General features: G+C 34.4%; 1 protein-coding gene across 1 annotated transcript in view; it reads left to right on the top strand.

Moving 5' to 3' along the window:
• Positions 1–1,626: 1,626 nt before the first annotated feature.
• LOC133338101 (coactosin-like protein) overlaps positions 1,627–26,539 on the top strand; it is a 39,518-nt gene continuing 14,605 nt past the window's right edge. Inside the window, exon 1 of the mRNA XM_061546290.1 lies at positions 1,627–1,741. Within this exon, the coding sequence (XP_061402274.1) occupies positions 1,679–1,741 (63 nt within the window). The 5' untranslated portion in view covers positions 1,627–1,678. The remainder of the gene's footprint in view (positions 1,742–26,539) is intronic.

The raw sequence follows: 26,539 nt of genomic DNA, 5'->3' as shown, positions 1-26,539 counted from the left end.
TTTTTCTTTAAAAAATCGACGCCTCGGATGGTCCTTTACAAATTTTATTTAAAAACACTCCTTGGATGGTCCCTAAAATGTTTCTAATAAAACCCCACTAAAAAACCCACTCCACCAAGGGTCCCTTAATATTACAAATTTTCTGTAAAAACTCAAATTTTCTTTATAAACTTAGACTTTGGATGGCGCCTAAAAATTGTTATTTAAAGACGCTTCGAATGGTCTCTAAACATTTGTTTAAACCCACGCCTCGGATGGTATCTTAATTTTTTTAAACCCACGCTTCGGATGGTCTCTTAATTTTTTTTATACTCACGCCTCGAGTGGTATTTCAAAAAATATTTTTTAAAAACTCATGCCTTTGGGCTCGTATGGTCTCTCGAAATATATTCTTTAAAAAAATTTTAGTTATACTTCCCCACATTTGGATCAGTATTTATTCCAGTGGCATCTCTCCACTACCAGCATAACCGCCCCAATTGGAAAAAAATTCCCACTGAGAGCGAGAGATATCTTGGAGATACAAAACAACAACAACAAACCACGCAACCAGATATCCTCGTGTGTTTGCTTGCATTCGTTTGCAAACATTTTGCAATTTGTGATTACAAAAAGTGTGTGAGAGAGAGAGGGAGAGAGCATTACTCAATGTCCGATGAATGTTTTGTATCTCATCGGCTCAGCACAATGCAATACTTCGTTATGTTACAATCTCCAATGCACTGTGGCCCAACTCACAACACTGCTACTCTGTTATTGGGGGTCTCTGTTGACGTTGACGTCGGCGTTGTCTGTGGTAGAGGTGTTGTTTTTGTGCTGTTGCCGCTGCCTTGGGTCTCTGTTAACAAACTGTTTCTGTTTTTTTGCGTTTGCTGAGACTCCGTTTATAGTCATTTCAAATTTTGAACATTTATTCGTGAGTAACAATCGAACGGAACGGACGTATCTAACGCGTGGACAAGAAAAAATACCCAAACGATTTTAAACTCCTTTGTAAAAAACAAAAAAAAAAAAAACTTTAAATCAATTTTTATATCTCCTTTAATTTCTATCCCAACCAAAAACCAGGAAGGTGTGTGCGTATACACTTTTTTCCAAGAAATAAAAGCATAAAAAGAAATTGAAAAAAGTTTAGATTGGATTTTTAAAAATAATTTTCACCTTTAAAATAGTGTTTCAGTTTTACTTCCTTGTCTGTCTACAAAGTGTATCTCTTTTTCTGGTGCAACAAAAAAAAAAAAAAATAATATAGAACAAAACTAAAAAAATCTACAAGAACAACAAAGAAACATATCAAAGAAGAAATAAAAATATAGAAAAGAAACAAATAGAATATTACAATACCCCTCTTTAAGCCATTCAACAATCATCATCTTCAGCTATCATCCAGCCATCCATCCATCATCAATTTTGCCCGGTCCATAGCTTAAACCGGCATTGTAACAATACCCTCCTCCTTCCAGCAGCCGCAGCAGACCGAACAACGAAAGAAATCAGAACGTGTGCAACCAGACAGCCAGCCCAGCATCGCTTCAGAAAAAAAGACCACAAAAGAAAAGATCGCAACACGCAAAACTAATCGCTGACTTGAAGTGAACTTCAAACTCAAACAAACCAACAAACACATCGAAACCAAATCCCCCCAACTACAACAACATCAAAAATAACCAAAACCAAGATGTCAGACGGTATTGAAGTTGAGCAAATGCCTGAAATTGTTGAAACCAGCAAACCAAGAAGGGTAAGTGTTGTGATTCTTCCTCTGCTATTCCTTTTTATTCATCCATCGTGTTCTCCTTATTCCAATTCTTATAAAAATATTCTGCTCAATACAAGTTTTAGACCTTAACTACATGCAAACACATGTATGTATATGTACACACATGTGCCTATGCATGTGTGTGGTATTTTACATCAATGTACTTAACAACAACAAAAAAATCTATATATTTTTAAACAAATTCGAAAGAGATATTATTGTATTCCTTATACAACATATATGCATACATGTTCCACTTATAGTACTCACTTGTGCCGCATGCATGGTGAATGCAAGCTGAGCGGGGCACTTGTGTCCGTTATTATGCCATGTACTTCAGAAACGAACTTCTCACATCATGTCTGTGCAAGTGTGCAAGTAGTTGTATGCCCCGCCAAATACCCTTACATAAATTTGTATATATGTATGTACTTATGCAGATTATTGCATCGAGGAGAGTGAGAGATTTTGGGCTGTTCTTGTGTGTTCCAAAAAAAAGAGAATTAATTTTTGGGATGGATTTTATCGGAAAATTAAAATAGTTTTAAAGTTGATATTTTATTTTTTGGTAAATATGTTGGGTCCTTCATGGCGAAGATCCTTAAAAACACGAACAATTTTAATAAATCAAATATGAAATGTGTAATAAAAATATTAAAATACAAATAATTAAATTAAAAAAATTCTACGAACATTGAGAACAGATTTATCGGCATTTAGAAAGTTGGGAGGTAAAATGGTGAGAACCAAAAACCCCTTTGAATGCCATCCTAAATATAAAATAAAGCCCTATTGGTGGAAATATGCACTTGTATTTAACCGAAAAAGGGAACTAGATTACATAGATTACTCTTTGGTAAGCATGGACTTCATTTCTAAGTTACACCTAATGCCATAACCTGCAAATGCTCCAAAACATTGTTCTAAAAATTGCTGCCGAATGTGTTCTGATGTCGAGTGTGGATCAACTTTATGATAGAATAGGACAATTTCGTTTCGATCTTTTTCGGTTCACTCAGCAAAATGAACTAGGTCATTCATTTAATGGCATGGTTCCTTTTAGTTCAAATGTTCATTGGCATTCGGGCTGTTCGGAAAGTTCTTAGCCTAGCACAAAAAGTGCAGTATAAACAGAAAAAGGTTAAGTGTTTTGGAAATTTCCATCTCTGTTTTGAACACATATTAAATTTTGTTTCCATCTTGCAATTCCATCATAGAGAAACAGGATGCGCATTTTTTACAATGAAAGTCCCCATTTCTAATTATCCATTGTGAAAAATTGCGGATATGTCTATTTTGAACACCTTTTCTGTGTATACCGTGCTTTTTGTGGAAATTCACACCTAGTGCCATAGCAAATTGTTCTAAAAATTGCTACCGAATGTGTTCTGATGTCGAGGGTAGATCAACTTTATGATAGGATAGGACAATTTCGTTCCAGAATCTTTTCGATATTTTTCGATTCACTCCGCAAAATGAACAAGGTCATTCATTTAATGCCATAGTTCATTTTAGTTCGAAACCAACCAACACTACTTGATGAGAAGACTTTTAAGCAGTTCCATCTGATCTTCCTCTCTTCAACGACACATCCGGAAGACACCAGACACATCCATATAGACATTGAAGACTCCATACCATCTGAACTCTACGGTCTGAAATATTTAATTCTAAACCTATTCTCAACAATTTCAATAGGGCTCGTAGTTTTGTCTCTGAAGTTTGGATCCAGATGGATCCGAGTCCAAAAAGAACTAGATGAACGAAAGAATCGGACCTTGTAGGGATTCCCATCTGATCTGCATCTCCTCATTGATATTTCCGAAAGACATCAGACACATCCATGCAGACATTGAAGACTCCATACCATCTGAATTCTACAATGTCTGAAATATTCAAATCTGAACCGATTATCAGCAATCTCAAAAGGGACTTTATGCCAATTGAAAGAGCCGTACCAAATTTCGCGGCATCAACCACATCCATGTAGACATTGAAGACTTCATAGGTGTCAATAGCAGGTCTGAAATATTTAAATCTAAACGGATTCTCACCAGTATCAATGGCGTCTTTAGGCTTTAGTTAAAAAATACACCGGCAGATCGGCATGCGTACATCAAACTCAGCAATTGATGCTTAGTAGCTTCCTCTAAAATAATAATGGGCCTATTATAGAACAGGATTAAATTCGAAGGCTATTAAGATGCAGAATTTTGTGGTTTCTATCTGCTGTCAGGCCTACTTTATCTACAGTCAGGTAGAATTTTGTGGCCTTTATCTACATCGGTCGACATTTTGCTCCCATATATCACATCGGTCCACGTTTAGGTGTAGATACCATATAACGAAAACCCCTGATTTTCGAAACACATTGGCTCAAATTTTTTCCAGTTCTCAGGGGGAAATACTAATGATTTTGAACAAAGTTTTTAATATGGTATAACATCTATAAAACGATACCTTCCTATTTTTGGTAGATTAAAAAAAAAAAAAAACAATTTGCCAGCGAATTGGATGTAATTAGATATTTTTGTTTCAGATTCAAAATCAAAAAATTTCAATATTGGTCCATTTTTAGATAAGACCCTCTTATTATGACCTCTTCCAATTTTCGGGATTTTGAAAATTGTTGGCACATTTTCCAACCGAAGAGGCTATACTTCATATTGATACTTTGTGTTCAAATGGGTTAACAAATCAAATCACCTATTGCGGACCACCTTAAGGTATAGTCCCCATATAATATATTCCGATTTTCGATATTTTATACATTTTGTCGTTTTTTTTTTAACCGATGCGTCTATAATTGGATAGTTTCAGATTTAAGAAGCAATTTCAGTATTAAATTATACACATTTCGGTGTACCACTAGGTATAACCCCAGTATTAATAATTTGGTCTCTGATAAGTTAGCAAAGACCACAAAGTTAAGTTGGACCCTAAAATTGCTATACCGTTGGAAGGTGGATGTATTCTGAAAATTTGGACCTAATATTTTCCTCATAGACCGAATAAAAAAATTACGAAGACTCAAAATCGATTAAATACTATCATTAGTTTCGAATATTAAAAAAATGCCACACGGGCATTTCGTCCTGTTTTGTGAAAATCTTGAAAATTCAATAAGGCCTATCTTTATTTTGAAAATTACCATAATTCATACTCAAAAATTATGAGACCCGCCTAATCTGACTTTAACATTTTATTAGGAAAATCGTCATAAATCTTCTATAAAAATTCTTCCAATTGACATATCAATTAAACGACCTTCATAAAGCCGTACACATTAACACATTTTAAAATTCCCACCATAAATTAATTTTTACTTATTCCTATTCCTTTCTTCACACCATCAACTTAATTAAATTGTAATTCTAAAATTTTCCCCACCACCTCTCGGCGCTACCATCATCACCACATAAACCATACAATTACAGACATGTCAATATTACAATTGACATTTTTAATGAGCTACCACTATTCTCAATGACAATGTGAATGCGGGTTCAAACTTAATTAAGGAGTACGCCACACTTTTCTTGTGCTGCTGCTTCTTCTTCTAGTTCTTCGTGGTGATAAATAATTATTATTATTTCAAATAAATAAATTGAAATTTATGACAACCTTTTAATTAAAAATAATTTAAAGGCAATCCCAAAAGACGTTCTTTGTTTTATTTCTTGTCATGGAGGTAGAGATCTCAGAAGCCCTCTTTTGACATTTACCTCGCTACCTCATTGACAATTGAAGTTCATTGATTTGAACATAACCTTACAAATTCTTTGTAATTCAATTGCCTCATTGTGAGTTCTTCTTGTTAACAACAAAACGGAGGAACTCAAATGTCAAATATTTTTGTCTTTTTTGGAACGTGCTTTTGTATTTTTGTTTTCCGATTAACTTCTTCTTTACTAAGCCATAAAAAATACCAATAAAATCGCACTTCATCTGGGTTTCAAAACATTGTCGTTTCGAAAAAAACAATAAAAATTTGAAGCCAATTGAAATGATGATAGCCGTTAACAAGAAAAGTGTACTGTTATATCCCCCTACCCACCTCCAATTAGAAATTTCTTGACCAATGAAATAAATTGTATCGCTCTCTCTCTCTGTCGCTCTCAACAAAAGTTGACATGATTCCTGGCTATTTTTGAAGAAGTATTTTTTCTTCTTCTTCTACAGAAGATCACATTTTGTTAAATGCCGCAATTAAAAACACATTAAAAACATTTTTTATTCTTCTTCTTACTTTTTGGTATGAAACGCACAGCAGCAGAGTGAAATGAAGAAAAAAAGAAAGAAAATCGAAAAACGAGTTCATCTGCTGATCTCTACCGGGCCATGCCGGACCAGGCCACATGCTGTCTGGTTTGTGTTTGTTTGCTTGCGGTGTTCTATGTTTGCCAAGGCATGTTTGTTCTGTTATTTAACAGTTGTGGATAGATTTTTTTCCCGTACAGGTTTGAGGAGATGTATGCACATCAATCGGTTAGCGGTAGATCCCCCAGCTGGGTATAGCCGAACATGTGGAAAATAATAATAAATGTAATTAAATTTATCATTCCATTTGTAACACCTCGAAATATTCGTCGGAGAACCCACCCTTGCTTACTTAGCTGGCTTGTGACAGAATTTTCGTTCCATAACCCGAGCTTAGAAAAGATTTCCAGGCGCGTCGGTCTTTTGCGCAGTTCTTCCAATTTGAAAGTCCATTTTCGGCGATATTGTCTTCGACTTGATCTTTCTAACGTATTCTTGGCCTTCCCCTTCTGCGTGAACCATCAGCTGGTTCGCTTTTATATGCCCTCTGGGATAGGGCATCTTCTTCCATTCTCACAACATGACCTGGCCAACGTAGTCGCTGCAGCTCAATACGTCTAGCAATGTCAATGCCCGAGAATAGCTGGTACAACTCATGGTTCATTCGACAGCGATATTCACCGTCAACGCAGATCGGCCCATAGATCTTTCGGAGTATTTTTCTCTCAAAACACTCCAAGAGCTGCCTCATCTGCTTGCGCACGTACCCATGCTTCAGATCCATATAACAGTACGGGTAGTATCAGCGTCTTGTAAAGTGTGAATTTGGTCTGGCGGGAGGTGGCCTTGCTTTTGAGTTGTTTGCTAAGACCATAGTTGTTCCGAGTCTACTGGACGTCTTGCGCGTTGATACCATCAGTTTGGTCTTCTCGCCGTTTACTGCCAGACCCACTTTGGCAGACTCCTTCTCAATTTGTTCAAAGGTGGCTGTTACCGTTCTCAATGTTCGACACATTATGTCGATGTCATCGGCGTAGGCGAGTAACATGTGTTGTTTAGTGTACAGAGTGCCATTTCCGTTCACTTTTCCTCTCGTATGACCTTTTCCAGCAGGATGTTAAAAAGGTCACACGACAAACTATCCCCTTGTCTGAATCCTCGTTCGGTATTAAAGGGCTCCGAGAGGTCCTTTCCGACTTTAAGTGCTGATCTTGTGCCTGTTAAAGTTATCCTGCATAGCCGAATAGGTGGAATGTGTCGATGTGTTTTTTCCAGAATTTGAAAAAAATCGTGGAAAGTAGTAAAGACGGACGGGGCCGACTACATGATACCCTTCAACACTTTCGGTATATCGAAATTCACCTAACCTAATTCATTACGCTATGCCAAATTTCGTACAAATCGAATGATATATAGGGACTTTGGTACACCATTTACATTTAATCGGACGACGATATATATGGGAGCTTTATCTAAATTTGGACCGATTTTTAACACACATCATTCTAGACCTAATTCAGTACGCCGTGCCAAATTTCGTGGAAATCCAAAGAAATATATGGACTTTGGTACACCATTTACATTAAATCGGACGAAATTATATATGAGAGCTATATGTAAATCTAGACCGATTTTTGGGAAACTTAATACACATCATTCTAGACCTAATTCAGTACGCCGTGCCAAATTTCGTGCAAATCGCATGATATATAGGGTCTTTGGTGCACCATTTACCTAAAATCGGACGAAAATATATATGGGAGCTATATCTGAATCTGAACCGATTTTCAGGAAACTTAACACACATCATTTTAGACCTAATTCAGTATGCCGTGCCAAATTTCGTGTAAATCGAAAGATATAAAGGGACTTTGGTGCACCATTTACATTGAATCGGACGAAAATATATATGGGAGCTATATCTAAATCTGGACCGATTTTTCCCAATTTCAAATTTCATCCAATCCTACTGTGGATAAATTTATTATCCACAAATGTGGATAAAATTATTATCCCCAAATATGGATAATTTTGTTATCCAAATATGCGGATAAAATTATTATCCACTAATGTGGATAAAATTATTATCCATAAATGTGGATAAAATTATTATTCACAACTGTGGATAAAATTATTATCCACATATATGGATAATTCTATTATCCACAAATATGGATAATTCTATTATCCACAAATATGGATAATTCTGTTATCCATAAATGTGGATTAAATTGATTATCCATAAATGTGGATAAAATTATTATCCACAAATATGGATAAATAAATATTTTACAAAAATATATATATTTTCCCGATTTCTATATTTAACCTTTAGCCGAATTAATTTTTCTAGCCAATGATAAATTTGTGTGTGAAGAAAAAGTGGACATGAGAGTGCATTACGACGTTTTTTTCTATAATCTACGATTACAGCCGAGCTACGCACGAAATATAAAAAAAGCTTTGTTCTCATCAATAAATCGACGGTAAAACAATTTTCCTAAAAAAAAAATACAAAATTTTTTACAAAAAAATATTTCCTCCTCCTCCCCCCAAATACAGGTTAGAACGGTGTTATTATATGGGATCCCCATTGTATCCCTCTACATCGAGGGTCTTGAGCGATTGTGTTTGGCTCAAATTTCAAATATTTTGCTGAAGAAATTTAGCTACAATGAGATACATAATCGTCGGGTGGCCTTGGGCATCACCTGTGTTCAGTGTACCCCGGTGCAATTGGAGCTGCTGCGACGTGCCGGAGCAATGCCCATAACTTCGCGACGATGTGGTATGATAACACGACGTGAAGCGGAGCGATTGTGTAAAAGTTTCCTGGGTGATAATAGTCCACCACGATTGCCGAAAGATTTCGCCTTTCAAGTTTATCACAAATGTGCTTGGGGCTGTATGGGGCTGTTTATACCCAGTCGCTACAATTCATCGCGGGCCAAGTGTATCAAGTGTCAATATTGCAACATTTTCTTTTCGCCAAATAAATTTATCTTCCACTCACATCGTATGGGTTCGGGTGAGGATAAATATGTACAACCGATTGCGGCAAATTTTAATTCGTGGAGACGTCATTTGCTATTGGCCGGCAAGCCCACCCTGGAGATGGCCTATATGTGGGAGGATGTAAAGGCCATGTTTAATGGTGGTACGCGGAAGAGGCATATGACTTCGTCAGTGCCGGTATCGGCAGCAACTTCGGTAGCGGTTAATAATACACGAAATGTTGGAAGTGTTTCAGTCGATTCGGAGGAATCAAATATGGCTCCCACAAAAATTGCCAATAAGACTCTGTTGAGTTCTGCGACTCAAGTCACCGAGGCATTTTCAAATATTTCCGAAACCATATTGCCATTATGGAAGGCCTCGGCCAATGATACTAAGCCAGCGGATATTTATCATCAATATACAGCCCAGCATCGCTGTTCGGCCATGAATACCACCACCACTGAGGCGGCCATAACTGAAACGGCTTGCATACCCGATTATTCCTTTATGATGAATTATATGTATCAAATTGATTCGAATTCGAATTTGTTTACCAAAACTCCCTCCTCCATATTGGCCAATAGTCAGTCCATTAAAAATTATTATATACAAAATAATCATATAACTGGAACCTTCCCGATATCAATGGATGAAACTAAGGTTCTTACAAAGAGCATGTCACAAATTGTGTCCCTCTCGGCATTTAAGCCGATCTCCAATGTCCAGGATTATGTCAATCAATCGGTAATACAAATACGCCGGGATTCAACATCGCCTTTGAATATTACCAACAAGCCAAGTCCAGAGAACCTACCAAACAATACCCCCACAGGCCCCTATAAAATGTTACAATGTGCTGATGCCAACTCTCCGGGAGAAAATATTATGCTAATTTCCGATCAAACCAAAGAAGATGAAGATGTGGTAGATGTGGAAAATTCCGATGATTGTCCATCGTATGTGGAGAGGCTCTATCGCAATACAAATTCCCATTCTCCGGTACACCTAATTCAAAATAACATCTCAGCCGAGGAGAGCAGCAGTGATGATGTCTTCATTGATGTGGTCGATGAAAATAATGATGAGGACGATAATGTGGTGGCCGATGATGCCATTCTGGCCGCCAAACGCTCCTGGCATGAAAAACATCTTTCCAAAAAAGATCTGAAATTATTTTATCGCCTTGATTTTCGCAGCATACCCAAATCGCTTGACGAACGTAAATAGTTTGGGTAGTCGACAAGGGGATTTTTTGAGATCGTGATGATGATGACTTCGTGAATTGAATATTTTTTTAAAAAATATCTGCACAATAATAATTTAATTCTAAAAAAATATTTTGACTTAATATTCTGCAGCATACGAACAGAGGGCTATGAGTCCAACATATTATAACAATAATTCCGAATATTGAAAAAAAATCATAATAATTAACCTATACCGCATATTATTGTATTGAAAAAAAGCTACAACTACAACAATATACATCATAATAACAACAACAACAAATAATAATAATAAATATCTTTGCCAGTTAATTTGACCCCATAAGGGTCCTGGCACACCTAATACATATTCTGTATTTTTCAATTGGGAATAATGATTGAAGATATTTTCATAAGAGATTTTCCCTTTTCCCAACACTCCCAAAATTCCTCTCTCACTCTCACAAGCTCTGGGTGCTTACTCTCTTAGGATGAAGAGAGTATTGCTCAATAAAAAATATAAAGACCAAATTTGTATCTATACTAATAAAAGAGTAAAGTGATTGACTGACTCACTAATTGACTGATTTGGGTGAGGGTCACTCTTGCTCCAAAGGTGACAGATAAGGCTGGGTTTTTGGAAATTCGTACTAGAACGGTACGAAAAGTGCTAAATGTAATACAATTTGTATTTGACGAACCGGTGGAGCTAGAACTCTTAAATTTCCTTTGGTGTAGGATAGATGTACCAAAGGGTTTTTGGAAATTCGAACTATAACTATCCGAAAAGTACGAAAATGTACTAAATTTGGTACAATTTTGTAGCATGTATACGGATAGCGCTAAAAACTTGAAATTTGAAGTGTAAATTAAGGTTGAGAAATAGGGTCCATTTAAGGAGATGGTTTTGAAAGCGTGTATGTACGAAAAGTACTACATGGTACTATATTTGGTGCAAATTTATTTTGGATGTACAAATCGAGCTGGAATCCTGAAATTTGAAATTAACATTACCATCGGAGTGTAGGAGTAGGATATGTTTTTTTACTGATGTGTAAGAAAAGTACTAAATCGTACTATAATTAGTACAATTTGGATTTGGATGAACCGAAAGAGCGGAAACAACAAAATCACGGTAGGGGTGTAGGATTGCAGTCAGGATTCAGTTTAATCAATGTATATTCCTGGGTACTAAATGGTACTAAATTTGGTACAATTTGAATTTTAGGCGAACCAATAGAGCTAGAATCATGAAATTTGGAGTCAGGATCACTGTTGAGGTGTAAGATTGAGATAGAGTTGGAATCCTGAAACTTAGATTTAGGATCGCTGTGGGGGTGTTGGTTTGGATTTGTACTAATGCGTACTAAATTTGGTACAATTTGAATTGTGGGTGAATCGATGGAGTTGGAATCCTAAAACTTAGATTTAGGATCACTGTGGGGGTGTTGGTTTGGGTTAAGTTGAAAGTTTCGTACTACTGTGTACTAAATTTGGTACAATTTAAATTATGGGTGAACCGATAGAGTTGGAATTCTGAAACATAGATTTAGGTTCATTGTGGGGGTGTTGGTTTGAGGTATGTAGGAAGTTGTAGAAAATCTACTACTGTGTACTTAATATGGTACAATTTGTATTGTGGGTGAAGCGATAAAGTTGGTTTCCTGAAACTTGGATTTGGGATCACTGTAGGGGTGTAGGATTGGGGTATATATGAAGTTTTCGAAATTGGTACAACTATGTTCTAAATTTGGTACAATTTGAATTGGAGTTGGAATCCTGAAACTTGGATTTAGGATCATTGTGGGGGTGTAGGTTTAGGGTAGGAAGGAGGTTTTGGAACCGATAGAGTTGGAATCCTGAAACTTAGATTTAGGAGCATTGTCGGGGTGTAGGTTTGGGTTAAGTAGCAAGTTTTGGAAATTCCTACTACTGTGTACAATTTAAATTGTGAGTGAACCAATAGAGTTGGAATCCTGAAATTTTAATTTGAAATCATTGTGGGGGTGTAGGATCGGGATATGCAGGAAGTTTTGTTGGATAACTGAGAAGGGTACTTGTGGTAATAATGTGTGAAATGTTGATAAACAATTTATCCACATTTGTGGATAATAATTTTATCCACATTTGTGGATAATTAATTTATCCATATTTGAAGACAATTATTTTATTGAGAGTTGTGGATAATAATTTTATCCACATTTTGTGGGTAATCATTTTATCCGCATTTGTGGATAATAATTTTACTCACATTTGTGGATAATAATCTTATCCACATTTGTGGATAATCATATTATCCACCTTTGTGGATAAATTATTTATTTTAATTTGCGGATAATAATTTTATCCACATTTGTGGATAATTTATTTATTTACGTTTGTGAATAATTAATTTATTTACGTTTGTGGATAATTAATTAATTTATTTATTTATTTATCCACGTTCGTGGATAATCATTTTATCCACATTTGTGAATAATTATTTTATCCACATTTGTGGATAATAATTTTATCCACATTAGTTTATCCAAATTTGCGGATTATAATTTTATCCACATTTGTGTATAATTATTTTATCCACATTTGCGGATAATAATTTTATCCGCATTTGTGGATAATTTGGGGATAATTCCGTTATCCAATTTTGTGGATAATTATTTTATTCTGGCTTGTGGATAATTAGTGTTAAAATTTTGAAATTTTTACAATATCAAGCTTTTTGGAGTGTCCGATTCGATCCGAAATTCCCAAATCGTAATATTTCTAACAAATCTACATGAAGTCCAGAAATGGAACGCATCAACCCACTCCTTCCCTTATCTCTCGCACCTCATGAAGATTACAAATCCATTGAAGTCGCATCGCTGAATATAAATTTGGAGGCCATAGGAAAAAATTTCCTTTTATCTCCCTGTTTGACCTTTAATGGCCAGCACGTTGATAGGTGTAAACTATGTGATCTAAATTAGACAGATCTTAATATTTATACTAACCATATATATATTAATTACATGTATCGACTATATATGTCCATCATTTCTGGTACCTCGCCATAATCATAATTTTTAAAAAGTATAAATTTAATAGAGAAAATATAACCCACCTCGACTGGGATTTCGTAGACCTTCGCAACCCAAAATAACATACAAAAATCCCGTTCAAAAATGCTGGGATACGAACTAGCTAATATCAAATATTTTAGCCGAATCTGACAGTCCTAATTAATCTATTATATCTGCGAAATTTATTATGGTTCGTAGATATCAGGTTTGCTGAGCAAACATCCTATTAAAAGTGGAAATGGAAGGATGCAAACATACGAATATCGATTTCTAGTCTTTGAGGGCCCTATCTAGGATCTTATGAGCGACATTTTTTTTTTTTTGCAAAATGTCTTGTGGTATTTAGCTTACGATTCAAGAAAATAAGGACAGCAAAAAGACGCACAAGGACTCGAGATAGAAGTAGGATATGTTTTACAAAACTATTTCTCATTCGATTTTACTGGAGACATGTCGACTCAAAAATAACCTGGAACAGACGGAAAACGAAGATATAACGATTTTTTTCTTCGTGGACTTTAGAGAAGACTTCAGGAATGAAATCATGACGTCATAACTCAAAAATGGTGATCGATGGTGAATTTTTCCTTCGAGATTCACAATGGGGTTTTCATCCCCGGATCATGAGCTCGATTTTTGTTGCATATTGGTACTGTAGAGTTCTTCGATATTCGTTGCGAACATTTGAGTTTAATTCCGACCACAAATAGTTGCTTGTTTCTGCGAATAGAATTCTTATTTTGTCATGCCTACTTTATCTACATTATCTTGTTCTTCTTCTTTCGTGGCTTTTGTTGTGTCAACAGACTCATAAAATGCGGCCGATTTTTTTTCTGTTCGTACGTTCCGTACATTTCTTTTGGTGTGTCTCTGAAAAAAAGCGAGTGGTGGTCAACGTACCCCACAGTCGGTCTATATTAAATGTCAATTAAAAAACAAGTAAATGAAAAGGCAAAACTAATCACGTATCTGATACATACACACATCCATTTATACGTATGTTTGGCTGATCACACATCGAAACAATTTCTAAATTCTATCAGGAATTACAAGATGGCGTCATTAATGATAACTCTAACAGTTTGCGGATCATTGCAAAACTGATTTTTTTGAAAGTAAAACGGCAAATAAAAAAAATTGCGTTAGAATTCTGATATGTATTTAAACCACTTAATTTTAAAATCTCGACAGAAATGGGTTAATTTTATGTATTTCAAAGAAAAAGAAAGAAAAAAGATCAGTCGAAGTAACTGCCGTTTTGGTTCGCATTTAAATGTTCACTCTCGGGCATTCATTCTTGTTATAGTTTCGGATTTTTTTTTTATTTTAAATAGCTTCTGTAAGGTGCTTTGTTTTTTGGTTGTTTGTGATTTTTTTCCTACAGCCCCCTGAGGCGAATCTAAACCGAACAAAAAAGTTTATTGACATATGAATGCCCGGCAAGAAGTGGTGTGTAATCGAGTCAATGAATTTTGTGCACTCTCTTATTTTTTGTCTGGTGTTTTTTTGTTCCATCGTTTCTTTCCTGCTCTCTGGTGAAGCGATTTTTTTTCTTATTAACCAGAAATCAACCCACAGATATTTTCGTTTTTATTATTTTTTGGCCTTTATGTTTTCCACGCTCTACCATGGATGACAGCTATGATCAAGGTCGTCACATGTTCGGTAACAATAGAAGTACTTACCACTTAATTTTATTTTGTTTTTGTTGTTGTTTCTGTATAGTTAACGAAACTTCTTCGCCTTCTTCTTTTTATTTATAATTCCAATGTCATCCATCCATCCATCCATCTCGCCCAATTGGTAGTTCCATTGAATTTGGTAATCATATTATTGTTTTGTTCGGTTCGGTTTTAGGCCAATTTCATTATTGTGGATTAAAATTTTGAAAATCGACATACAATTGAAGTTTGATGTTAGCCCACGTGAATAGCTCAATGACATTATTAGATCCATGACACACAATTTATGGATGGTTACATCTCAATTCTCAAAGAAAAAAAAATAAATATTGAAACCAAAGACATGGTCAATAAATTTGTGTTGAGATCTCATGACGATAGGCTTATTGTGAACAAAAGACTGCAAAGAGATTAGTCCCTACGCATAAAATGGTGGCCCATTCTCAATCATGATGATGACTCTGATTCATGAAAAAATGTTTTTAAAACATCCACGCCCGTTCTGAATCATGAAAAAATATTTAAAAAAATTCAAGCTTATTCTGAATGATAAAAAATATTTTTAAAAACATCCGCGCCCATTCTGAATCATAAACAAATAATTTTTTAAAAACCCCACACCCAGTCTAAGTTATGAAAAAATATTAAAAAAATTCACGCTTAGTGAAAAAATATTTTTAAAGAATAAAATTAAAAAAAAATCTCCCCTATTAGAGGGTAAAAAAATATTTTAAAACCCTACACAACTACCATGGAGTTCTAACTTTCTGCGGATGTTTACTCCGAGACTGGGCAATATTTCGTGATATTTGCACCCTCTTGCCTGAGTAGAGGTCAACAGCACCTCTTCCTTACACTGACATATTTTCCGTATATTATTAATGTTCAGTACAAGCCCTTCTAATTACTTTTCCCTATTCCCTTCATTGTGGGTTTTATGGTGATGTTCGGCCTATAATTGTAGCCTATAGATCGAATCGAAAAAAAAATACAAAAAAATATGTTTCGGTCCAATTCAATTCAATTCCAAAATTATTATCTGATCATCACCTTAAATTATAGGCGTTGTACTTGACCATAACTGGAACCTCATGGAACATTTCAAAGCGATCAGCGCTATATTTCCGACCTCTAGTGTGACAATGGGTTACTAAATAATATCTGAATACGTAAGCACCTGTAAATATTTACGTGTAACTCCCACATCCGATTACATACGACCATATAATTGGTATCAATTAAAAGGCCAACCATTCCTCTTGGATATATTATCAACTTCGGGTCTTTGTCCTTAGGGGTGAGTATAAAGGCTATAGAATACAAATTTTGTAATTTTTCACACAAAAGTCAGGGTCCATTTGAAACGCTAATTATTGACCGATATTTATCAAAACCGGAATGCTTATTCGTTGACCCGATTCCCTTCTCCATGTAAAAATTCGCGAATTTTGGGGCATAATTGCAGCCTGTGGAGCGACCAGAAAATCAGACAAAATTGAAGTTTTTGGTCCATTTTATCGCATAGATATTAACCGATCTTTACCAAAAACAATAGGGGTCTTCATTGGCCAGAATCCATCCTACATGCAAAATTTTGTGAAGATTGGTCCATAACTGTCGCCTGAATCGTGTTTACAAATTATAATGGACAGACGGACACACATGTCGATCTAGACATCAGCTAGTCGAGATATGACGATCGGTATACTTGAAGGTGGGTCTAGGACCAATATTTCGCGCCGTTTCAAACTTTTGGGGCTGCTCAAAGCTATAGTACCCTGACAACATAGTTGAGTAGGGTATAAAAATCCACGCCTATAAGGAGTTCATGATAACATTTTTTTTTTTGTATACCCTTCACCACACAGGCTATTATGTCTTAGTGCATATGTTTGTAACAGGCAAAAAAAATAGACACATGGTTCCTTTTGAGAATATGTATAGGATCTCTTTCTGTGTCGATTTATGCATGAGTCACTTATTTGCCCCAAGGACGAACCCAATTGAAATTGAAAAAAAAATCGGTTCAGTTTTAGACATAGCTTCCATATATAGATTTGTCCGATTTTATGTAAATGGTGCACCAAAGTCCCTATATATTCTTCAAGTTTCACGAAATTTGGCATGAGGTACTGAATTAGGTCCAGAATGGTGTCTGCTAAGTTCAGAGAAAATCGGTTCGGATTTAGATATAGCTCCTATATATATTTTCGTCCGATTTAATGTAAATCATGCACCAAAATCCCTATATACCTTTCGATTTTCCGAAAATTTTGCATAGTGAACTGAATTGAGTCTAGAATGACGTGTGTCAATTTTCGAGAAAATTGGGTCAGATTTTTATATAGCTCCCATATATATTTTCGTCCGATTTTAGGTAAATGGTGCACCAAACTCCTAATGTTTATTGGTTTGACACGAAATTTTGCAGAACGTACCATATATATATATATATATATATATATTTCGAACGGGGGTCTGATTGGGGCTATATTTTTAACAGTGCGATTCTTAATCTGCCCGATTGAAATTTAGCATAGGTTGCAGAAAGGTGTATGTGCCTTTGAGGAACATTGACATGAAATGGTTAGGATTCATATGTACAATAAAGTGGTGATAAAGTCGGTCCAGTCCGACTTAACTATTTTCCTTACTGGTTTAAAAAATATGGTTAAGTACCTCTCTAAGGCGTGGATTTGTTTTAAATATATTTTAAGTACCTTTCAAAGATGTGGATTTTTTAAGTACCTCTCTAAGGCGTGGATTAAATATATCTCTAAGGCGTATATTTTTAACACTAGAACGCCGAAGGCAGTCATTTTGACCGCTTTCCAATTTCAAGTAAAAAGCAACTGTGCATTTAATGACACTTTTTTTTAAAATTTGGTGACTTTTTGTATCTCATCGAATTACGTTTATTATAAAAAAATCAACAAATTTAAAATAAAAGTGTCATTAAATGCACAGTTGCTTTTTTACTTGAAATTGGAAAGCGGTCAAAATGACTGCCTTCGGCGTTCTAGTGTTAAGTACCTCTCTAAGTTGTGGATTTTTTTAAATAAAAATATTATTTCCAACATTCAATTAAATCGCTCCCAGCTTTAATAAATTTTATTGCCTATAATATTTATGATTCCCATACCATGAATAATTGCATGTGGGGTGTTCGGATGATGTGCCTGCATTTTATTGATACAAATTCATAATAAAAAAAAAACACCGAGACACCAAATAAAAACACTATATCAACAATTTGGAGAGCCTTTATAACTGTAGTGGCAGCAAATTAATTAAAAATACACCCCATGGTAGAAAAAGTTGCATTGCATTTGAATCACAATTTAGGTGCTGGAGGGGGTAAATGATTATGATTGTACAAAAAAGAAACAATTATAAAAATATGGTGGCTCAAAAAATAATTATTCTATGGTAATTTTTCTCCAACTCTAAAAAAACATAAATTTTAATAAAAAAAAAAATATAAGAGGTCTATTTAATGTTTTTTCAAGTAAATAAATAAACACATGTGTAGTATATACACTTATGTATTTAAAACCCCATATTATCACATGCTTGGGATCAATGCATAGCAATGAAACATGTGCAGCTGAAGAGGCTGCATTTTCATTCCTTCCACAGCTGCCTGCAATAGCATCTGTGGCATTTGATTTTTTTCCTTTTTTCAAAGTGAACTCTATACACACATGCATAGATGCCACTTGGAATACACTCACGATGCAACAATAACTTCTTATTTAAATAGCTCCATTGCACATTTACTATCAAGCACAAGCATGCCTTCTTTAGAATGAACATTTCAAAAGAAGATCTTATTTCCAAGCAGGGCCGAATAGAGTTGTGATGACATTCTTTCAAACTAAAATTAGCTACACTTTTCCAATTGCCCTTTCCCTCCACCTCCTTCTGTGTCACTTCTTCGTCAAACATGCATCACTCATTTATTTTCTTCTGTTTTATTTTAAGAATAGAACAAAAAACATTATTTAATTTTTTTATGTGTTTTCTCCCCCTTTCATTTTACCCCCTCTCGGGGTATTGTTTCACACAAAGAGAACTCCACTTGCAGCAGTGTTCTATTGTTACTTTGCCTCTTATCTAAATTAGTTTCTGATGTAATTCGAAAAAAACAAATTCTTGTCAACGAATGATGGAAGGAAGAGGGGTAGGGGGTACTTTGTCTCATTGTAGCCTAATTAGGTGTGAGTGAATTATTCTTCGGTTGGACGGAATTCCAATCTTCATCATGTTTTCAAAAAAAAAAAGTAGAGTGTCCATGTGTGTGATGAGTGTTTTTGGGAAATTTCGAAGTGATTATAGGGAAGTGAATTTGGAATGCGGTGAATCATACACAGTTGGTTTTCAAATATTTTGTACACATATTTGAAGAGGTTACCTAAAAAATCCACTGTTATTAGCCTAATGGTACATCAACAAATATTTAAAAAAATCCACATTTGTGATTCTGATTGCGGACATGATGGCGTCTGAAGATCTTTAAAAACTATGTGTCAATTCGACAAAGATTAGGCGTTTGGAGAACCATTTACCTAAAATCGGACGAAAATATATATGGGAGCAAAATCTAAATCTGAACCGTTTTTCTCGGAACTTAACACACATAATTCTAGACTTAATTTAGTACGCCATGCTAAATTTCGTGAAAATCGAAGAATATATAGGGACTTTGGTGCATTATTTACACAAATTCGGACGAAAATATATATGGGAGCTATATCTTAATCTGAACCGATTTTCACGAAACTTAGCACACATCATTCTAGACTTAATTCAGTACGAAATGCCAAATTTCGTGCAATTCAAAGGATATATGTTGACTTTGGTGGCCCATTTTCCTTAAATCGGACGAAAATATATATGTGAGCTATATCGAAATCGGACCCGATTTTCTAGAATCTTAACACACATCATTCCAGGCTTAATTCAGTACGACATGCCAAATTTCGTGCAAATCGAAAGATATATAGGGACTTTGCACCATTTACATAAAATCGGGCGATACTATATATGGGAGCTATATCTAAATCTGCCCCGATTTTCACGAAACTTAGCCCACATCATTCTAGACATAATTCAGTATGCTGTGGCAAAATTCGTGCAAATCAAAAGATTTTCAGGACCATTTACCTAAAATCGGATGAAAGTATATATAGGAGCTATATCTAAATCTGAACCGATTTTCTCCAATTTCAATAGGGTTCGTCCTTGGGCCATTTAAGTGACTTGTGCACAAATTTCATCCAAATCGGATCATAAATGTGACCTGTACTTTGTTTACAATTTAACATCAACAGACGGGCGGACGGACGGACGGACATGCATAAATCGGCTCAGAAAGTGATTCTATGCATATTCTCAAAAGGAACCATGGGTCTATCTCGATTCCTTTTGCCTGCTACAAACATATGCACAATGACATAATACCCTGTACCACAGTGTGGTGAAGGGTATAAAAATCCACTCTTAGGAGTCTGGTTGACTCTCCAGAAATATTCTTTAAAAATCCACGCTTAGGAGTCTGGTTGTCACTCCAGAAATATTGTTCAAAAATCCACGCCTAGGAGTCCGGTTGTCTCTCCAGAAATATTCTTTAAAACTCCACGCTTAGGAGTCTGGTTGACTCCACAAAAAATATTCTTCAAAAATCCACGCTTAGGAGTCTGGTTGACTCCAGAAAAAATATTCTTTAAAACTCCACGCTTCAGACTCCTATGCTCCTTGACTCTCCAGAAATATTCTTTAAAAATCCACGCTTCAGACTCCTATGCTCCTTGACTCTCCAGAAATATTCTTTAAAAATCCACGCTTAGGACTCTGGTTGACTCCAGAAAAAATATTCTTTAAAAATCCACACTTAGGAGTCTGGTTGACTCTCCAGAAATATTCTTTAAACATCCACGCTTAGGAGTCTGGTTGTGCCTCTAGAAATATACTTTAAAAATCCACGCTTAGGAGTCTGGTTGTCCCTCTAGAAATATTCTTTAAAAATCCACGCCATTGGATCTGATGATCTCTCAAAAAGTATTTAAAAATCCACGCCTAATGACGTAAAATCCGCGTCTAAGTATCTGATGGTATCTGAAACAAAATATTTTTTTTAAAATTCCAAGCTTGTGAAACGAATAACACCTCAAAAATATTCTTAAAAAGCCACACCTAACGATCTGATGATCTCCCAAAAAATATTCTATAAAAAATCCTCGCCTGACGATTTGATGATACCTCAAATAAATATGTTTTTTAAAGTTACCGAGAATCTGATGATCCTTCAAAAAATATTCTAAAAAAATACACGGTTATGGATTTAATGCCACTTCAAAAAAGTATTCATTAAAATGGACCCAATGGAGTCTCAAAAAAATATTAGTTAAAAAATTAATATAAACTTTTCAAAACTCATAATTGTGGGTCCGATGGTGCCTCAAAAAAAGTTGTCACCACGCAACTGCTTCGATTTTTTCCTCAGATTATTATTTTATTTTCTTATTTCCTTTGCTCCATTTTATTTGCAGTTTTTTCTGCATTTTGTGGGTTTAATTTATCAATTAAGTGCAGTTCACACACACACACGCACTCACATAATGACAGACAATGTTTATTTGTTGCTATTCGCAAGATTTAAAATGTTATAATTAATAAGTGAGAGAGATTGACTTAAACAAATATAACACCAGACCACATCACAACACTACACATGTGACACATATTTATTGTGGCTGCAAAGTTGTGCAGTTGTGGTCAATAAAATAGCAAGGGGTTAAATTTTTCACATTAAGAATTTTCAAGAACTACTCAAGATCTATATATGGAATATAATACATTCTGTAGAAAGTCTTTAATAGAAGATCTATGGAAAGCCTCAAATCCCTAGAAGTCCTTTGAATGGTATTTCCTCCATAGGAATCCTGTGGCTGGGGTTTATTTACAGAAAATACTCAATAGAAAATCTCTGAAGTGTCTTCTTTCAAAACACTTGAGATTGACATTATATTTATATAACATCTGTGAATGGTGCTCAATCAATTAAAGACCTTTTAAAAATCTTCCCTGTAACATTTTCTAATATTACACAATAGAATTTTTTCCTCCTCTTCGTGTGTCATGTGACATTTCTGATATTATTTAAGATGAAAAAAAAAAACATTGAGGCAATCTCTTAGATCAACTTGTACACATTCTTCTCCGGGAGAGTGGCTGCCTCATCAAACATACTTGAGATACGCATATGATAAATGGTTCGGGGTCAAATAACTACACGCAGACATAAAGTTAGATAACAATCATTTGATATCATTCTGTTTTTTTTTATTATTTTGTTTTATAATTTGCTATTGTTGCTGTTGTGACGCCTTCACATTTGGAGATAAGACTGTCCTTATGGCAAAAACAAAACAAAAAATATATAACACGATAACACACTTAGAAGATAGTGATTGCCGCTGTTGCTATGCATCTATCTGCGATTACAGATTGGCTTATCTACACATTTACATAAATAGTATTTTTTCTGTATATATCATTAGGATTTATATAAATCAAATTAGGTGGTTTAATAAAAGTTAATGTGTAGCAAAATTTTTTATTTATAAACGAAATTTAATCACGAGATTTTTGCCACAGATATTTATTTGCCTTAGATATTTTTTTTATCATCGTGAATATGTAGGTATTGTGATCTAGGGATCCTCAGAAAACTATTTAGTGATGTTTATACCATGTGCAACAAATTTGTGAATTTATTTTTGTCCATAGATCGAAATATTGATCGTAGGCCAATATTTTAGGATAATTTCCATCATATATCGAGTAGTCGATATTTTTGCAGCAAGTTTTCGTAAAGGGCTACACCTTTATTTTTTGTTCACGAATGCTAAACAATGACGCTTGTTTATTTTATTATTTCTCATATAATTAAAAAACAAAAATCCTTTTTTATCCAAAACAAAATTGTTTAAATTATTTTTAGTTTTTGTTTTTCAAACTTTTTAGTATTTAGCAGATTCCATATTTATGATCCGAACAGCACAATTTTTAATACAGGGAACGGTATTTTAGTTGTGTTTTAGATAATCAGCTAATATTTGCGGGACCAATGGACTAAGACTTTTGTATAAAAATAACAGATGTTGGGGTGTATGTTTACTCCTGCAAAACTTAGCATACATAATTCTGGACCTAATTCAGTACTCTATGCCAAATTTCATGCAAATCGAAAGATATATAGGGACTTTGGTGCTTCCGATTTGAGGTAAAATCGGTCTAGACTACTATATACGTGAGCTAAATCTGAACCGATTTTTCCCAATTTCAATAGGATTCGTCCTTGGACCAAATAAATAATCTGTGTCAAATTTCATCCAATTCGCATAATAAATGCGACCTGTACTTTATTTGCAATTTAACATCAACAGACGGACATGCATAAATCGACTCAGAAAGTGATTCTATGTATATTCTCAAAAGGAATCATGGGTCTATCTCGTTTAAAATTCTAGCAGAAACTTTTTTTTTAATTCTAAAGGTACCACAAAACTACTTCCAAAAATTACAAAACAAAAAACAGTTATGTATTCTTTTGGAGATATATATATATATATATATATATAATCGCTTTGCTTGTGGTTTCTTTCAAATCATTCTGGATGACTAAACGCATCGATGTAAATTATTAAAATATATACATATATGTATGTGTATATATATTGTATGATATGCATTCCATATCACCATTTAAAATGAGAGACTAATAAAAGTGGTCAGTTGGATAATAAACGCGAACAAGTTAAGAACGCTTAATATAATTGAACTGAAAATTAATATAAAATAATTTCATTAATAACAATATAAAATTATAAAAGCAAATAAATTTAAAGATTTATTTTTTTATAAAAAATATATATAATAATAATACTTTTGTAAGTGCCAATGCAACTATATAGATATTTATTTATCAAATCAAAAGAATGAAAATTATATTTTTTACTGTAAAACTAGTGCATATAAAAATACGGTCGAACTTCTAAATATCAAACTTTCTTATAATGAATATATGCCTATACATCAATAATGGAAATTTTCATACAAAATAGTTTCTGTTCCTGTTTCAGTTTCTTGGCATTGACGGTGCAGCACTTGTTCTCTTATACTTAAAAAAATCGGAGGATAATGACCTTCAAAATACATGTTACACATTTTTGTGCCACTATTGTAATTGTTTTCTTTATGTTATAAATACTCTTTTAAATTTCCAAAAAAAAAAAAATAATGACAGATTTATTGGCCATAAAAAACACTTACTAAAAATAATATTTTTTGAAGTTCAAAACCCCTGTTTTTTATTTCCATGACACACACCTACCCGAAATAAACAAACAAAACATGAACAAGAAAACTCCCCCACTTTGGTGATAATACAGTTGATTTGAAAAAAAAACAAAACAAAATAAAAATTCAATGCCTCACCACCAACTATGAAACATCGAAAAGAAACGACCCCACCCAACAACCAATTGATTTCAAACTTAAAACAAAAACAACAGCAATGTTTGTGGTTATTCCCCCTTCTTCCTCTTCTTCTTGGCAATTGATGAGTCGAGGAGTTATTATTTTTGGAAAACAAATAAAATCAATTAAAAAAAGATAAAGCAACAACAAAATTAAGAATGTGTGTTGCACTAATGTTTTTTTTATTTTGTTCAGAATGTTATTTTTAACATTTGATAAATTGAGTGTTTTGATTTTTTTGGAAATTTTGAAATTAGAAAGTTTTCTGTTTTTAGAAAAAATACATTGTAGTGTTAGAGGTCAATGCCACGTCGAATACATGTGTTATATGGAAATTGTTTTAAACTTTATATGAGAATAAATATTCGAGTATTGCTATTTTGACTTTAGAACCAGCATTGGTGGAATAAGTATTCGTTGGATTAGCTATTCAAAAATGATCATAAAAAACGATTATGGCTCTGAAAGTCCCTTTAAAATATTCCAAAAAAATCTACTTCTCAACATTATTAAAAAAATGGTCCCTTAATGATCTTGAACTCACTTAGAAATATTCTTAACAAAAATCCAGTCTTATGGTTCAAAACTATTCATAAAAATCCGCACCTATGTCGCTAATGGTCCCTTGATATAAATAGCCATAACAATGTAGGCGTTCTTAAAAAAATTAACTGTGATACAGGGTATTATGTCTTTGTGCATATGTTTGTAACAGGCAAAAGGGATCGACATAGATCCATGGCTCCTTTTGTGAATATGCATAGAATCACATTCGGAGTCGATTTATGCATGTACAGGTCGCATTTATGATCCGATTTGGATGAAATTTGGCACATGTCACTTATTTATTTTTTTTAATCCAATGACGAACCGTATTGTAATTAGGAAAATCGGTTCAGATTTAGATATAGCTCCCATATATTGTTTCGTCCGATTTTATGTAAGTGGTGCACCAAAGTCCCTATATATCTTTCGATTTGCACGAAATTTGGCATAGCGTACTGAATTAAGTCTAAATTAATGTGTGCTAAGTTTTATAAAAATCTGTACAGATATAGATATAGCTCCCATATATATTTTTGTCCGATTTTATGTAAATGGTGCACAAAAGTTCTTAAACATCTTTCGATTTGCACGATATTTTGTATAGCGTACTGAATTGAGTCTAAAATGATGTGTGCTAAGTTTCATAAAAATCGGTACAGATTTAGATATAGCTCTTATATATATTTTCGTCCGATTTAATATAAACGGTGCACCAAACTCTCTATATATCTTTCGATTTCCACCAAATTTAGCATAGCGTACTGAATAAAGTCTAGAATCATGTGTGTTAAGTTTGGTGAAAATCGGTTCAGATTTAGAAATGCTCCCATATATAGTTTCGCCCGATTCTATGTGAATGATACACCAAACTCCCAATATTTGTCCGATTGAGGCAACATTTTGCACAGAGTACTGAATTAGGTCCAGACTGATGTCTGCGATGTTTTGTAAAAATCGGCTCAGATTTAGATATAGCTCCCATATAAATAATTTCGTTCGATTTAATGTAAATGGTGCACCAAAGTCCCTATATATCTTTCGATTTGTATGAAATTTGGCATAGCGTACTAAATAAAGCCTAGAATTATGTGTGTTAAGTTTCGTAAATTATGTTCGTTAAGGTCCATATTGATGTCTGCGAAGTTTTGTTGAAATCGGTTCAGATTTAAATATAGCTCCCATACTGAATTAGTTCCAAACTGATGTCTGCAAAGGATTGTTAAAATCGGTTCAGATTTAGATATAACTTCCATTAAGATAGATCCACATTGATGTATACGCAGTTTTGTGAAAGTCGGTTCGGATCGATTTTTTGGTAAGTGGTGCCCCAAACTCCCAATGATTGCCCGATTAATACAACATTTTGCACAGCGCATTGAGAGAGATCCATATTAATGTATACGCCGTTTTGAGAAAAACAGTTTAGATTTAGATAGAGCTCCAATATACAGTTTCGTCCGATTTTTGGTAAATGGTGCACCGAGG

Source organism: Musca vetustissima, unplaced genomic scaffold (genome assembly GCF_032173495.1).
Source record: "Musca vetustissima isolate MV318-11 ecotype Yass unplaced genomic scaffold, APGP_CSIRO_Mvet_v1 utg2045, whole genome shotgun sequence".
In the NCBI taxonomy this organism is placed as follows: domain Eukaryota; kingdom Metazoa; phylum Arthropoda; class Insecta; order Diptera; family Muscidae; genus Musca; species Musca vetustissima.
This window is presented reverse-complemented; position numbering and strand designations above follow the sequence as displayed.